Genomic DNA, 13,752 nt, shown 5'->3' with positions numbered 1-13,752 from the left:
AAACCAAACCTTTGTCTGCATTTGGAGGTAGGAAGGAGGCCTTTGATTGGTCCTGGAAAGAGATGTGGCAGGTGTTCTCTGACCGCTTGTGACTCCTCTGTTGCAGCCCCCCATGGGCGAGGAAGGCAACCACAAACGACACCCAGTAGTAGCAGGAGGCGGCGGTGAGGGCAGGAAGCGGTGCCCTTCCCAGTCTTCCAGCAGGCCTGCCACTGGGACCAACCAGTCCCCTACGACACCCACTGGCCAGGCTACTCGAGAAGATGCCAAATGGACAAGCCAGCACTCGGACACACTGACTTTGGGAAAGTGAATGCCCAGAAGCCCCCTGGGGTTCGGGATAGAAGGGGTGGGGTGGGCAAGGATCCATGGGGGTGCCCAGTCCCGGGAGAGTGAGTAGAGAAGGGACAGGCCTAGAGTTACTAAAGATGGGCCTTTGCGCTAAGTAGCAGGTACACCATTTGGCTGTTAGCGGTGCCCCTGGGCAGAAGCCTCCAAGTACCCCTCCCCTCCTGTCTCCATGACTTCCATCTTAACTTCTAAGGGGGGAGGGGAAGGGGGAGATTTTTATATATATATATACATATATATATATCAAGTTTTAAATTATTGATAGTTTGTCTGGATTACCAAAATCACTCTTCAGCCCTTCCTGTGGCTGTTAGGCCGACCTGTCTCCCTGCCTCTTCCTGTTCCCCTCAAGCCAACTATGCAGCCCACCAGAAGGCTCTGGCGGTGCCCATGGGCCCCAGAAGCACCAGCCCCTCGATCATCTGGGGTTTGCCATCACCGTGCCCCTGCTGTTCCACATGCCCTTCTGCCACCTCTGGGGGAAGGAAACCAAAGGATCTCAGTGGGGGGTGGGGAGCTTCAGCCTCTCCCCCATCTCCCCAGCCCAGAGACGCTGCTCACACCAGAAGAGACTATTGAAAGATGATTCATTTTATTTTTTTTCTCTGATCTTTCCATTCTTGGGAAAACAGAAAAAAAGAAAAAGGAAAAAAAAAAAAAAGAAGAAAGAAAAAAAAGACAAAATCGACCACTAAAAAAAAAAAAAAAAGAAAAAAAAGTCAAAAAAATCAGAACCCACCTAATCCATAGAAAGTGCTGTCTTTCCCCCTCCTTGGAATTTTTCTTCTGTTCTGTTTTTGGAAATAATATTTTTTTAAAAGTTGCCTTATTGTGGAGCGGGAACCTGAACTAATGCCCAAATGCCTGTTTTCCTCCTGAAGAGCTCCCCCTGCCTGGGATGGCCCTGGGCTTGGACTGACTAGAAGTTTCCTCGGGACTGAGTTGCATGTACAGGGCCTCCCACCTGGAGGCAAGAGAGTTGGGGGCAGTTTTATCAGAGCTGTGCCCAGGACACCCCTGCTGTTGCATCGTCTGAAGCTGATGTCCTGCGTCTGCACACTGCTGCCACTGTCTTTGTTCTGCTTGCTGTCGCCTCACCAGGCCCATCCTTATCCTGCCCTCGGAACCCCAAGGCCAAGTTTGCTTCAGACTGTTGTAAACAGAGTTGGTCTTGTCTGGTACACACTCGCCCTCAGCCTGCGCGTCTCCCCAACCCCAGAACAAGGGGTGAACACCCACTGATGGCCACAGCTTAGATCTGTGTCTGACCTTAAAGACCTTTGACCTCAAGGAGGTTTGTATCACAAGGTGGAAAAAGGTGCCATTCTCCAAGGGTCTGGTGTGGTCTTCCCATCTTAATACCCTCACCCCCTGCAAGCCATCTCTGCCCACCCTCTCACTGATCCTGCCTGGGATCAAGGGTGAGAGGAAGCAAGGGCTGGGGGATCCTGCCGTTTGGTGAAGCCCCGTGGCAGGAAGGTATATGTGGACATAGAGTATACCTGACTTCTCTTCTTTAAGCTGGAGGCTGCTGTCATTAGGAGCTGGGAGGGTGATAAAGGACTGAGCACATAGGCTGGGGAGACTGCATGCCCACCCCACACTGGGACCTGGACAGCATAAGGCAGGTGTGGTCTTTTTGCTCAGTTGCTGAAACTTGTGTGGCCCTCCTCATCACTGAGTTCCTCTGTTGTCCCAAAGGCGGGGACTAGGACATAGCATCCCAGGCTGGCAAGAGCTTACCTTCTGTCTTTGGGTACCTTGTTGCTTTTAGCTCGTGCCCTGTCCCACTCTGCCTTCCCGGTGCTTAGTGTGTGGGAATCCTGTGTCAGTTCCTGTGACTCAGTTGTCTCAAATGATATGGGAATAGGGTCTGCTGGTGGGATTTGAGGCCCTCTCCTAAGTCTGGTACCTGCCCCAGGCATGGTGCACCTTCACCAAATAGTGGGCTCCCTTCTCCTTTCCCCTTTCTCCTTTCCTCGCTTTGCCCTATACTGTATATCCAGCACCACAGAACCTCAGGGCTTTGAGGCCCCGGTGTGGAGGAAGGTGGTTCCCATCTAGACTATCCAGGCTAGGTTTGCCATCCTCTCCCGGATCCTCCCAGGCCCACTGAGGGAAGAGGCCCCTTTGGGGTGAGAAGGCAAGGCTATCATCTCAACACAGGCTGAGGAGGGGTGGGAGTGTGTGTGTGTGTGTGTGTGTGTGTGTGTGTGTGTATGTGTGTTTTGTTTGTATTTTTTGTGACATGTTAGGAGTTGACGTTGCAGAGTAGTTTACATCTTCACCTTCTGAAGACACTTGAATTTAGGACCGATGTATCTGTGACAAGTATGCCAGGAGTGGCAGGGGCCACCAGAGCAAGCCACTTCCCTATCACCATCTTCCCACGGGATCCAAGACCTGAGACAGCCTGCCAAATGGAACCGCCTTCATCCTCTGCCTGTGCAGGGTTGGGCATCCGCCTGGGCCCAACAAGAAGCAGATTGTGTTTTGCCCTCTGAGCCTCAGAGCAAATTTGCTACTTCAAGAGAAGGCTGCCTGGCCCTGCTTCAGCCTGGACCCCAGGTTCAGACAGAGGTGCTGAGCCCCATGTCAAGTTGTTAAATGTTTCTGTTCTGTAGCTCTTTCCCACTCCTTTTTGGTTACATTTACAAAAGAAAGCAAGCTGCTTGGAAGGTCTGGAAGTGAGAAAAAGGGCATGCAGACAAGGCTAATGGTGGAGAGTACTGGAGGCTTGGGTAACCTGGTCCCCCTGGATGGGACCCCAGAGTACCTCTCTTGCTAAAGGGCCCCTGGTTCTCCCCAGCTCCCACCCTTTCCTCCAGCCATGGTGATGGCAGAGGCAGAAGAGAACTCTCAGCCCAGTTCTCACAGGAAAGGAAAACTTGTCATGGGCTTTGCAGAGAAGGTTCCACCTTAACGCTCGTACATTGTCTTTACCATGTGCTAGGATATCACATTCAACAGGACAAAAAAAAAATGTAAAATACTTGAATGAGCTTGTATCATAACATTAATATTATTGAGAGTGTCTGCTTCCCAGGCTGAAGTGATTCATTCATTATTCTGGTCCTGCTCTAGTCCTTTGTAATTGGTGGTAATTATTATGCTTTTCTTTTTAATACAAAAAAATGTATAAAAATAAAAACTTGAAAAGGCAAAAAACACTGGCTGATCTCCCATCTAGGACACTGCTGTTGGGTGTGAGAGAGGAACTTGGTGTGTGTCCCCAGGTGGCAGAACCCACACTGCAAGAGCAAGATTACAGTACAGTCTCTTAGGAGGATGCTATTGGCTCCTGAGCATCTGCCTAAGGCAGGGCCTTTGGTACTGCTAATGCATCCAGGTGTTTGGCCAGCCTTGACCCTGCAAACTGTGAAGCTGGGAAAGGGTAGAATTGGGTTTCCATTGCCCAGGATATATGCAAGAATTCCTCATGCAGTTTTACTGTCCTCTAAGACTTGCCGCTTTGCTAGTTTTTTTTACTGTTAGATGGGTGGATGATCACTGCTACCAGTGGCCTTTATTCTTTCTGTAGGTTGCCAGGTGAGCCAGACCCACCTCACATTCGTTAAGAGTGGCTGTGTCAGCTGGCTCCTCAGTTACATGTCCTTAGATCCCTAGTGTTTTGCAGTGGGGTGGGGGTGGGGAGACGGACAACAACCACAATCTATGGAGTTAAAAGGAGGCTTTATTTACATGCTTCTTTGCCAGGGACAAGCCATGTACCCTTGACAGCACCTCACAGTGTCCATTTCCTGACTTCTTGTCCCTGCCCCTTTTGATGATAATGCAGAGATCATTTCTCGGCTGCCATCTTTCGACGATGCTGGGGTTGGGGAATGGCTTGGTGCTTGAAGGAATATGAGGGCACAAGGTCAGAGGTGGTGGTACTCAGAGGAGGTACTCAGTTGCCAGCAAGCCCAGCCTCGTGTGGACCTCAGTGCCATGGGATGAAGCCCTGTTCTGTATTTGGTTCCGAAGAGCTGGTCCATCAGACCTTCAGGTTTCACTCTGTTGTGCAGGCTGGCTCTGAACTGGGCCTAAGTTCTGAGCAGCTGGGACTACACACAAACTACCCAGCTGTCTTATTTTACTTTGTAATGGGGAGTTTTCTTGATTGACCTTGACCTGAAAATATAAGATCACGGTTGTGCTGAAATTTGACAAATGGTGATGGTGGCAGCCTTCCAGAGCCAACTTTGATGCCAAGGTCTCGGGATCTTGGGGCTCCTAACTGCTGCCAGAGTAGGGGCCTGGCAGAACTTTACTGGAGAAACCCTATTGCTCTAGTATTCCCTGAGCCTGTTCACCATTGATTTACCATGTGAGGGAAGATGGACCTGCCCTTTGTCCATGTTTTGTAAAGCTCATGGTTGTGGGGAGAAGACTGTGATTTGGGTTTAGAGAGCAACTGACTTGGGTCTTCCCCAAGATGGGCAGTCCTGGAGCTCAGCCCCAGTTTGCACACAGGCTAAAGCACAGGAGCTAGAGTGCACGTCAGTTGAGAAGCTCCAGCAGGCTGTCATTGTTCCTTCTGAGCGACTTGTATCTGTAGAGGGCGAAAGTAAACCATGCTTCCTTGGTAGGAATCAGGAACCACATCTAGCATGTCAGCACATCTGACCTGTGTTGGCATGATACCCTGGTTTGGGGTGTGAGAAAAGTTTGGAGCCAGGAAGCCTCCAGTGCCACTACTACCCAATTCTGTATCCCACCTAGGCCACAAGGAAGCTGTATGGGGGTTGGAACAGAGGACTAGAGAATTTACCCAGGCTCTGTGAATTTTTTTTTTTTTTTTTTTCTTCCCTGGCTGGCCTCCAGCCTAAATAGCTTGTTCATTTTCCCTAAGTAAATTCCTAGTCCTAAGTGACACGAGAAGTACTTTTGGGGAAATCCACATCCCATCATAGCCTTGTCCTGGCAGGAAGCCTGCCTTCCCTCCGTGATAATGGTACAGTCCTTAGAGTATGGTGGCCAAAAGAGGCAAGCTGTTAAGGGTGGCATGGCCCCAGGCAGTCTCCACATCCTACTTGTGAGGGAACAGCCTGGATGGTCCGAGTAGACTCTCTATTTTCTTCGGAGGATCAGGAATGCTCTCTGAAAGTGGGGTGAAGCCCAGCAGGATGACATGTCTCTCATAGGCCTTGGTCTGCTTAAACATGACATCAGTCCCATGTAGGTGGTCCAGCACCCCCAGCACCCCATAGCACTGGTTGAACCTGAAGGAGAGAAGAGAAAATTGCCCAGCTGATGATGGTAGGAAGCTCTGGGTCTCCCCTTATTTCCCAGCCCTCCTTTCACCATGCTGCACATATTCTATGCCTAGAATATTCTTTTGAAGGGTTCTGTTTGAAGATTGTTTAGTTTGTTACTGTATAAGAAAGTCTCAGCAAACTGAACTGAAATTCATATGTAGCTGGCTTTGAACTCTGTGGCACTGCTTCTGCCTCAGTGTCTGTTCTGGTATTTTAAGTTGTGAGCTACTCTGTCTGATCATTTTTGAGCTGGAGGATCGAGCCCTGGGCCTTGCACATTAGGCAAGTGCCTGCCCTTTTTGTGCAGCATCCATGACTACGTGCACAGAGACCAGAGTGGGACATCAATGTCCTCTGCTAGCAGCCAGCAAGCCCCAGCGATCCCATTTCCTGTCCTCAAAGCTGGGGCTGTGAGTATGCACAAAGCATTTATGTAGGTACTGAGATCTCTAGCTCTCCTGGCCTGGAACTCTTCAGTGCAGACCAGGTTAAACTCACACTATGTCCACCTGCGTGCTGAGTCCTCGGATTAAAGGTCTGCTACCATGCACATCTTCAGCAACTGCTGAGCCATCTCTAGGACCGACCTACCCCTTTAATCTGTGATTTTGGTGTGCAGAAGTTAGAATTTTGTACAGACCAAGGCTTGTTCAGGTAGGCTCAGAGACTCCCTGCATCAGAACACCATGGAAGACATTAGGAGGCAGGCTCCCAGGCCGCACGCCACAGGTACTTCGACTGCTGGGTTTGGAATGGAACCCAAAAACCCCTGTCCTAAGTGTATCTGGTGACCCAGAAAAAGGTCTGGGATGAGGTCAGTTGTGTGGTGCCTTTAATTCCAGCACATGGGAGGCAAGGGCAGGCAGATCTCCTAAGTGTGAGGCCAGCCTGGTTTACATATGAAGTTCCAGGGCAGCCAGGGCTACACAGAGGAACGCTGTATCAAAACCAAGAATAAAAGTCCATGATGCTTTGATGCTTAAGTGTGCCAAGTTTTCATGCATGTGGGTTCTGAGGAGACGATTCAAGGCTCACGAGATTCAGCAGGGCCAGAGCCCAAATAATGGTTAAATTTTCTGACTGCAGGAAGGACCTGGTGTCAGGAAAAAAAGGAAAGTCTCAAAGTAGCAACTTCCCTGACTGGTTCACACGTTCAGATGGAGACACCACTGTCCCACGAGACCCTTGAGCAAGGGTACTGTTGCCTTACTTGAGATGGTGGTAGTCATGGAACTCAGGTGAAGGCAGAAAGGGCAGGTGATAGCCACAGTGGGCGATGGTGGTGATGATGAGAGCCAGGGAAAACCACACAGTGATGGAGGACAAATGGGAGCCCATTGCTAGAGGACCCACCATAGCTGGTATCATGTTGGAAGCCTGCAAAAGAAAGGATGATTCCAGGAGATGGAGGCACCCCAGCTGGGTGCTCACTCTGCCTTTCAGAGTTGTAACTTGGGAGGCACTCAGCTTCGCCATCCTCTGCAGCAGAGTTAGGCTGTAGCAGGTTGTTGGGGAGAATAAGATACTGTACACTTAGGTACCTGACACAGCCAAGAGATGGCAGCTTTTCACTGGGAGGAGGAAACAAGGCAGGGGACCAGCAGCCTCCACTTCTGGGGCTTCAGAGGCTGTTACTTACCACGTGTTCTATAGGGTGAGCATAGATTGACGTCACACCAATGGGTGCTGTCCATTCATGATGTTTCTTGTGAATCTTGTACAACTTTGGGTGGTGAAGGAGCCTGGAAAGATCATTCATAGTTGGTAACTGCCAGCTCCCACTTTCCCTCCATCCCAAGGAGACCATCAGAAAGCCAAGCTGGTAATGTGGTCCACATGTGAGGAGCAGGCATCTACTCCTTGCCCTCCTCTAGTCTGATTGTGGATGATAAGGTTGGTTTGTATTGCTTGCCAACCCCAGGTAGTGAAGTAAAACGAAAGGGAGAGCAGGAAATGGATCCATTCTTCCAATGCTGGGCATTGTGTCAAGTTGGAGAATCGGTTGTCTCTGACCACAGTTCAGGGTCCTCTCCTGAGCCATCATCCCATGGTGAGGCCAGCTGTGCATGTAGGGAGCTCACCGGTGTGAGTAGTAGAACAAGATTTCCTCTACAAGGGTGAAAAGGGCCAGCTCCACGAGGAACCAGTGGAAGGTAGGCAGCTCTCGAGAGCAGGGGTCTCTCCTCCACTTGAAGAAAGGATAGAAGACGACCAGCATGGGCAGAGAGATCATAGTCTGGTTGAAAAGAACTGTGCGGATAGCCTGACGTAGCTTCACGGGGTCCACCTGCCAGAGGACAGAAGGAATAGGGAGAGTGGGCGCGTGACAAGTAGGGCTCTACCTGACCTGCTCAGGGTGGGCTTCTGGGAGTGGCTGGCCGTGGTGAGCAGTACAGGCCTGTACTGTCCTTGGCAGTGTCCTACCAGAGCATGGGCTCTGTGGGCCGCGACTGTCACTGCCGAGTTCTGACCCACAGAACACCCAGTGTTCTACAGGGACAAAGAAATACCAGTTAAATACAGAAATGGATAAGCAGTGACAATTCACTCAACCATCCTGATGAAGGATTCTGGAAGAGGTTTTAGTGATCTGAGAGCAGGCTGGCCTGCCCTAGCCTCACACAGAACAAAGAATCTGCCTGGATGGGAGGCCAGCATGGGCAGGTCCCCAAACCTCCCTCAGCTCCCTCTGCTTGGGGCCAATCCAGTGAGGCTGAACAGATGAGAAACTTGTTCCAGGAGGAAAGGCTAAATGGTGGCTTAGTTGTCAGCCTTAGAGCTGGCAGCCTCCACCCAGTGCCCCTGTGGCTACAGGATACCTGCTGGGAATATACAGCCTGAGAATTAGGCCACTGGTGCGGTCTACAGAAACAGGAAGGAGGCAGCAGCCTTACGGGAAAGGGACGAGAAACAACAGCACTCCTCCAACGTCTCATACTTGGAACAGTTCAGGAACAAGTTATAGATTATAGACTATTTAAATATTAATCTGAAATGCTATGTAGATGAGTCTCATATATTCGTCCTACATTTCTGTCTGCTTAAAACTTCTTAGCTATTAAATGCTTGGAAAAAGCCAGCCAGGAAGAACAACAGAGGCCGCATAAACAGCTCTGAGAGACTGTATAGATAGCTCTGTCAGAGAGCTTTGCCTCAAGGGCGAATGTAACAGCTGGTAGTGTGTACTTGTGTTAAGTAGAGCCGAGGGTTGGTTTTGGTTTTTGAAGCAGTCTGGGGGCTGGAGAGATGACTCAGTGGGGAAGAGCACGGACTGTTTCTCCAGAGGACAGAGCTTGGGTCCCATCATGCATATGGCAGCTCAACTGTCAATCCAACATCCTCTTCTGGGTCCTCTGCATATATGCAGTACCTAGACACACATGCAGGCAAACACCCATACATACAAGATAAAGGGAAAAATTGAAATAGTGTCATGTAGCCCTTCTGAACAATCCTGTCTCCCTTTCAAATGCTTGAGATTCCAGATGTGTGCCACCACAGCCAGTGAAGGTTTGTGTCGTTTTTTTTGTTTTGTTTTTGTAGAGATGGAAAAATTAAAGCATTTATGTGGTAATTCAAAGAGAAACAAGCTGGGTTGAGAGAAAGACAAGGATGTAAGAAGGAAGAATGCCAAAGCCATTTCCTGGAGCAAAAAGGACAGGAGCCAGGAGGCGCGGCAGTCACAGCCCTGGACAGAGCATGCGACCCAGAGCTGTGAGAGCTGGCGATGGGGCTGCTTTCATTTCCCAGGTGTGGGAGAGGCCAGGTTAGGAAGGAGGTGTTCAGAGAGGAGAGGTGTGCCTGCACCAGGAGGAGGTGGGAGAGTGACGCTGTGGGCAGGCTGGGATCCAAGGAATGCCAGATCCTGCTGCGGATGTCAGGATGTCAGCACCTACAACTAGCCAGGATGGCATGGTCCCAAGGTCCTTCCTGTGGCTTCAGACAGTGCTCTGGAACTGAAAATCCCCAGGGGGTGGGGGGCTGAGACATGGCTTGGTGGGTAGAGTGCCTTCTAGGTATCCTGGGAGTCCTGGGTGTGATCCTTAACAGCATAACCCTGTGGTGGGAGAAGGAAGATGAGAAGTTCAAGGGCATCCTCAGCTACATAGCAAGTTGCAGGCTAGCCTGGGCTACATGAGATCCTGTTCAGGGTGGGAGAGGAGAAGAAAGAAGAGGTTCTAGTCTATCTCATGTCCTGCCCCTGAACCATGACAGTCATCACAAAGATGATTAGCCTTGAACATGAAAGCACTAAGCCAATGGTGGCTGCTTTGGAGACAGCAATCGTACAGATGAAGAGGTCTTACAGGCCAAATAGTAACACAAAGGCTTCCAAGTCCGTTCTTACAGGGTGGGCTGAACCCCCCAATGCTGGTAGCTGTCATCTCAGGAGGGGACCATTTCAGAGAACTCCATCAGGACTCCTTTTTCCCCCCATCTTGCCTTTGGTGCCAGGCTGGGCAGACTGCCTTGGGAGCGGAGGTGACTCATGCAGGCAGGCACCTGAGCAGTCTGAGAGCTGATTGTCTGGGACAGGGTTTGGGTGGGGCCGTGCAACGGCTTGTTTTCAGAAGCAGCCTCTGCCCTGTTGTGTAAGGGAAGGTTGTCTCTGCAGGTTTTCAGGGCACAAGGAAGGCCAGCGCAGTGCTCAGCCCCCACAGTGAGCAAGCAGGGCGGCTTAGAAGCCAGGGTGGTGTTCCCGCCTCGCCGCCATGCTTGCCTGACAGCTCACACTGGCTGCGCTGGATGATGAAAGAGACTCCCCTTTAATCTTAGCACCTGGGCGGCAGAGGCAGAGGCAGGCTGGTCTCTGGCCATGGAGGTCCAGGATGGCCAAAGCTACACAGAGAGACCCTGTCTCAAAATAAATAAATTAAAAAAAATAAATTTCTGAAAATAACTACCACATACATCCAGAGTCTGAGCTACCATCTGCCGCAGTTGGGGATGCCTCCCTTGAGACAGTGATGTCTGCCGTCAGATCCATGTCTCAGCACCATGGTTAAAATGCTGCTGCTGTCTCAGGCTGAGGCAGTCGTTTCTCTGCCTTTTATGTTGAGCAGTGTCATGGGGCAGCCTGGGGTTGGACTCCAGAGACCAGCACTTTGGTCTAGACTGGCCACTGGCTAAGTAGCCTTTTAATTTCTTTTTTACTTTATTTTTTATTGTTCAGTGTGTGTGTGTTTGTGTGTGTGTGTAGGTGCCTTTGTGCATCTGGAGGTCAGAGTAAATGAAGTTGGTTCTCTTCTTCCCCTGTGTGGGTTCCAGGTCACACTCGGGTCTTCGGGCTTGCTGAACCAAGTTACTGATGGGGTCTCATGTAGCCTAAGCTACCTTCAAATTTCCTTCGTAGCCAAGGATGACCTTGAACTTCTACTCCTGCCTGCACTTCCTGAGTGCTTGGATTATAGCTGTGCACTCCCACTTGTGCCTTAGGGATGGAATCGAGGGCTTCGGGCTAGACAACCACTCTACCAACCTACCAAACGAGTGCCCCCCCCCCCCCAGCTCCTGCTCTCTAATCCTCTGAATCCAGGCACCTCAAAGAAAAGTCTTTGACGTGCCTCGACTTTGGTACCCACATCCCCGGCACTGACAGTCACAATGACGCTTACAGGTTCATTCTTCCCAAGTTGGATGCGGGTAGCGGGAGATGAAGGTGGGTTTCCCTGTTGTGTCCACCAGCAGCAGGAGGCCGTTGAAACCCCAGAAGCACAGCACAGGCATGAGGGCGGCACCTGAGGCGGAGAGCAGAGAGACTCAGGGCATCCCAGCCACCTCGGGGGCTCACTCGGCGGTGAGTGTGCCCTGATCTATCGCCTGCATGGTGACTCACTGCTCATGTCATGGAACCTGAACAAGTGTATTTTTCCTGTCTTTGTCCCCCTTCCACCATGTGCGTTCGTGCGTGCGTGCCTGTGCTGTGTGCGTGTTTGCATGTGTGTGCGTGTGTGTGTTTGAGACAGGGTCTCACTGTTTTGTCCTGGCTGGCTATGTAGATCAGGCTGCCTTGCACTCACAATAAATTGTCCCCTGCCTCTCTGCCTCTCAAATGCTAGGATTAAAGGTGTGTACCACCACACCTGGGTTTTTGGATGTTTTGTTTTGCTTTATTACTTGTTTGGAGACAGGCTCTCATTCTATACAAGGCAGGTTTAAAACTCACTGGATAGTCCAGACAGACCCCCAAACTCACAGCGATCCCCCTGCCTCAGCCACCTCTGGGATAACAGGTGTTGCTGCTGTATCCTCTCAGCACAGGCACTGATGATGCCTCCCTTTCCCCTCACATGTTCCTGTTTGGATGATGAAGCCATGTGACCACCTGGTCTATTACTCCCCAGTGCTGACGAGCCACTGATCAAAGGCAGGAGGCTCAGAAGTTCCATGGCCATCCTCAGCCACCTAGCCCATTCTTGGACATCCTGGGATACATGAAAGCCTGTGCCTAGAAGAAGAAAACTAGAGCCTACAGGACAGCTTACTAGGTAAAACTCTTACTAGATAAGCCTGATGACCCACTCTCCCTCAAACCAGGGAGAGTGCACAGAGCCGTCACTGATCCACCCACATAATGTGGCACACGTGTGTCCATGTCCACATCACAACAATCAATAAAAATTAAAAAGGAAATCCTGTCCAAGACACACTTCATCTTGCTTTTTGTTTCATGCCCCACTTCTCATGTCTTTAATCTCCTACCTATGGCAGCCATCCAAGGGACACAGCTGTGTTATCTGACTTCACTGTGGCCTCTTACTAGATTGTAAACCCTGAGAAACAAGGACACTGTTTCACTGACCTCTGTCTCTGTACCCTTCTAGTCTTTTCCTGCCTCATCCAACAGTGTCTGGGGTAGGAGGGACACAGGAAGGACTTGGCAAGTGTGGGAAGACCACTGGGAGACCCATTCTGCAGGACAGTTGGACAGACTCTGAAGTGAAAAAGGAGACAAAGCAAGTGCACCTAGGTTTGTGCCTAGAAATGCTGATAGAACATCTGTAAAAATAATAAAAGCTGGGAGGTGGTGGCACACGCCTGTGATCACAGCGCTTGGGAGGCAGAGGCGGGCCTTTAAGTTTGAAGTCAGCCTAGTCTACAGAGTGAGTTTCAGGACAGCGGGGGCTACACAGAGAAACCTTGGTCTCAATCAATCAATCAAAATACATGAGAAGTAATACAACACAAATAAAAATCATGAGAAAACCTGAAGTTGAGAGAGAGAGAGCTCCCTCAGTGGTTAAGAGCACTGGCTGCTCTTCCAGAGAACTGGGGCTTGCTTTTCAGTCCCCACATGGTGGCTCACAAACAGTTGTAACTCCAGTTCCAGGGAAACCAATACCTCTGACCTCTCAGCTCCTGTATGAACACGGTACGTGGACACACACTCAGGCACACATGTAACCATAAAGCAAGCAAACAGTATTTTTTTTTTTTTTTTCAAATCACAAGGAAACACGCAGAACAGCCTAAACATCTGTTTGTAGGAGAACAGACCTGGCAAACTGAAATATTAAGCCCTTGCTCATGTGACAAGATGACTCCAGGTACTCCATTAAAACCTTGGTTAAAAACAGCAGGTTGGGCAAGTGGTGGCGCATGCACGCTGTAATCCTCACACTCAGGAAAGAGGCAGGAGGATCTCTGTGAGTTCAAGGACAGCCTGGTCTCCATAAAGAGACCCCGTCTGAAAACAACAACAAACAACAACAAAAGAGCAGATTGGGCCCGTAAGTAGTAGCAGCAGCGTGGGAAACAAACACATGTGGGGCCCGACACACCTCTGGCTGGACTCTCACCTATAATGAACAGGAATAACTTGTTGCCTTCAAATGTGGACAGCAGCTTCTCCCACTGGGTCTGCCAAAAGTAGCCGGAAGCACCCCAAAATGTCTGAAGATGCCTTGGGAAGAAAATCATTCAAGTTCCTGGGAGAAGACTGGGAAGCCAGCTCTTTCGTGCTGTGCGTCTCACCCTGGAGGCCTGGAGGGGCACACTCACCATGTGACCGAGTTCCAGAAGGCCACAGACAAGAGCAGCCCGGAGCCCAGGATGAGAGCTGTCCTCCTCATGGAGCCCCAGATGTGTCCCTCCTGCAGAAGTTGGGAGTGGCGGGCCAGTCAGGCTCTTGCTGGGAGCA

The 13,752-nt window shown here is 50.5% G+C and overlaps 2 protein-coding genes across 4 annotated transcripts in view; one reads left to right on the top strand and one right to left on the bottom strand.

Annotated features, from left to right (window-relative positions):
- Window positions 1-3,519, top strand: part of Larp1 (La ribonucleoprotein 1, translational regulator) — a 50,627-nt gene extending 47,108 nt beyond the window's left edge. For all 3 annotated transcript variants that reach the window (XM_021660425.2, XM_021660426.2, XM_021660424.2), the window contains exon 19: window positions 107-3,519. In XM_021660425.2, the coding sequence (XP_021516100.2) occupies window positions 107-313 (207 nt within the window). In that variant the 3' untranslated portion in view covers window positions 314-3,519. The remainder of the gene's footprint in view (window positions 1-106) is intronic.
- Window positions 3,520-4,027: 508 nt separating this feature from the next.
- The window catches only part of Faxdc2 (fatty acid hydroxylase domain containing 2), a 27,215-nt gene continuing 17,490 nt past the window's right edge, over window positions 4,028-13,752 (bottom strand). Inside the window, 9 exon segments of the mRNA XM_060363675.1 lie at window positions 4,028-4,906; window positions 5,388-5,576; window positions 6,823-6,989; window positions 7,252-7,354; window positions 7,694-7,899; window positions 11,228-11,254; window positions 11,256-11,350; window positions 13,412-13,515; window positions 13,614-13,705. Of these exon segments, the coding sequence (XP_060219658.1) occupies window positions 4,855-4,906; window positions 5,388-5,576; window positions 6,823-6,989; window positions 7,252-7,354; window positions 7,694-7,899; window positions 11,228-11,254; window positions 11,256-11,350; window positions 13,412-13,515; window positions 13,614-13,705 (1,035 nt within the window). The 3' untranslated portion in view covers window positions 4,028-4,854.

Source organism: Meriones unguiculatus, chromosome 11, assembly GCF_030254825.1.
Source record: "Meriones unguiculatus strain TT.TT164.6M chromosome 11, Bangor_MerUng_6.1, whole genome shotgun sequence".
NCBI lineage: Eukaryota > Metazoa > Chordata > Mammalia > Rodentia > Muridae > Meriones > Meriones unguiculatus.
The sequence above is the reverse complement of the archived record's forward strand: the minus strand, read 5'-3'. Positions and strand labels throughout refer to the sequence as shown.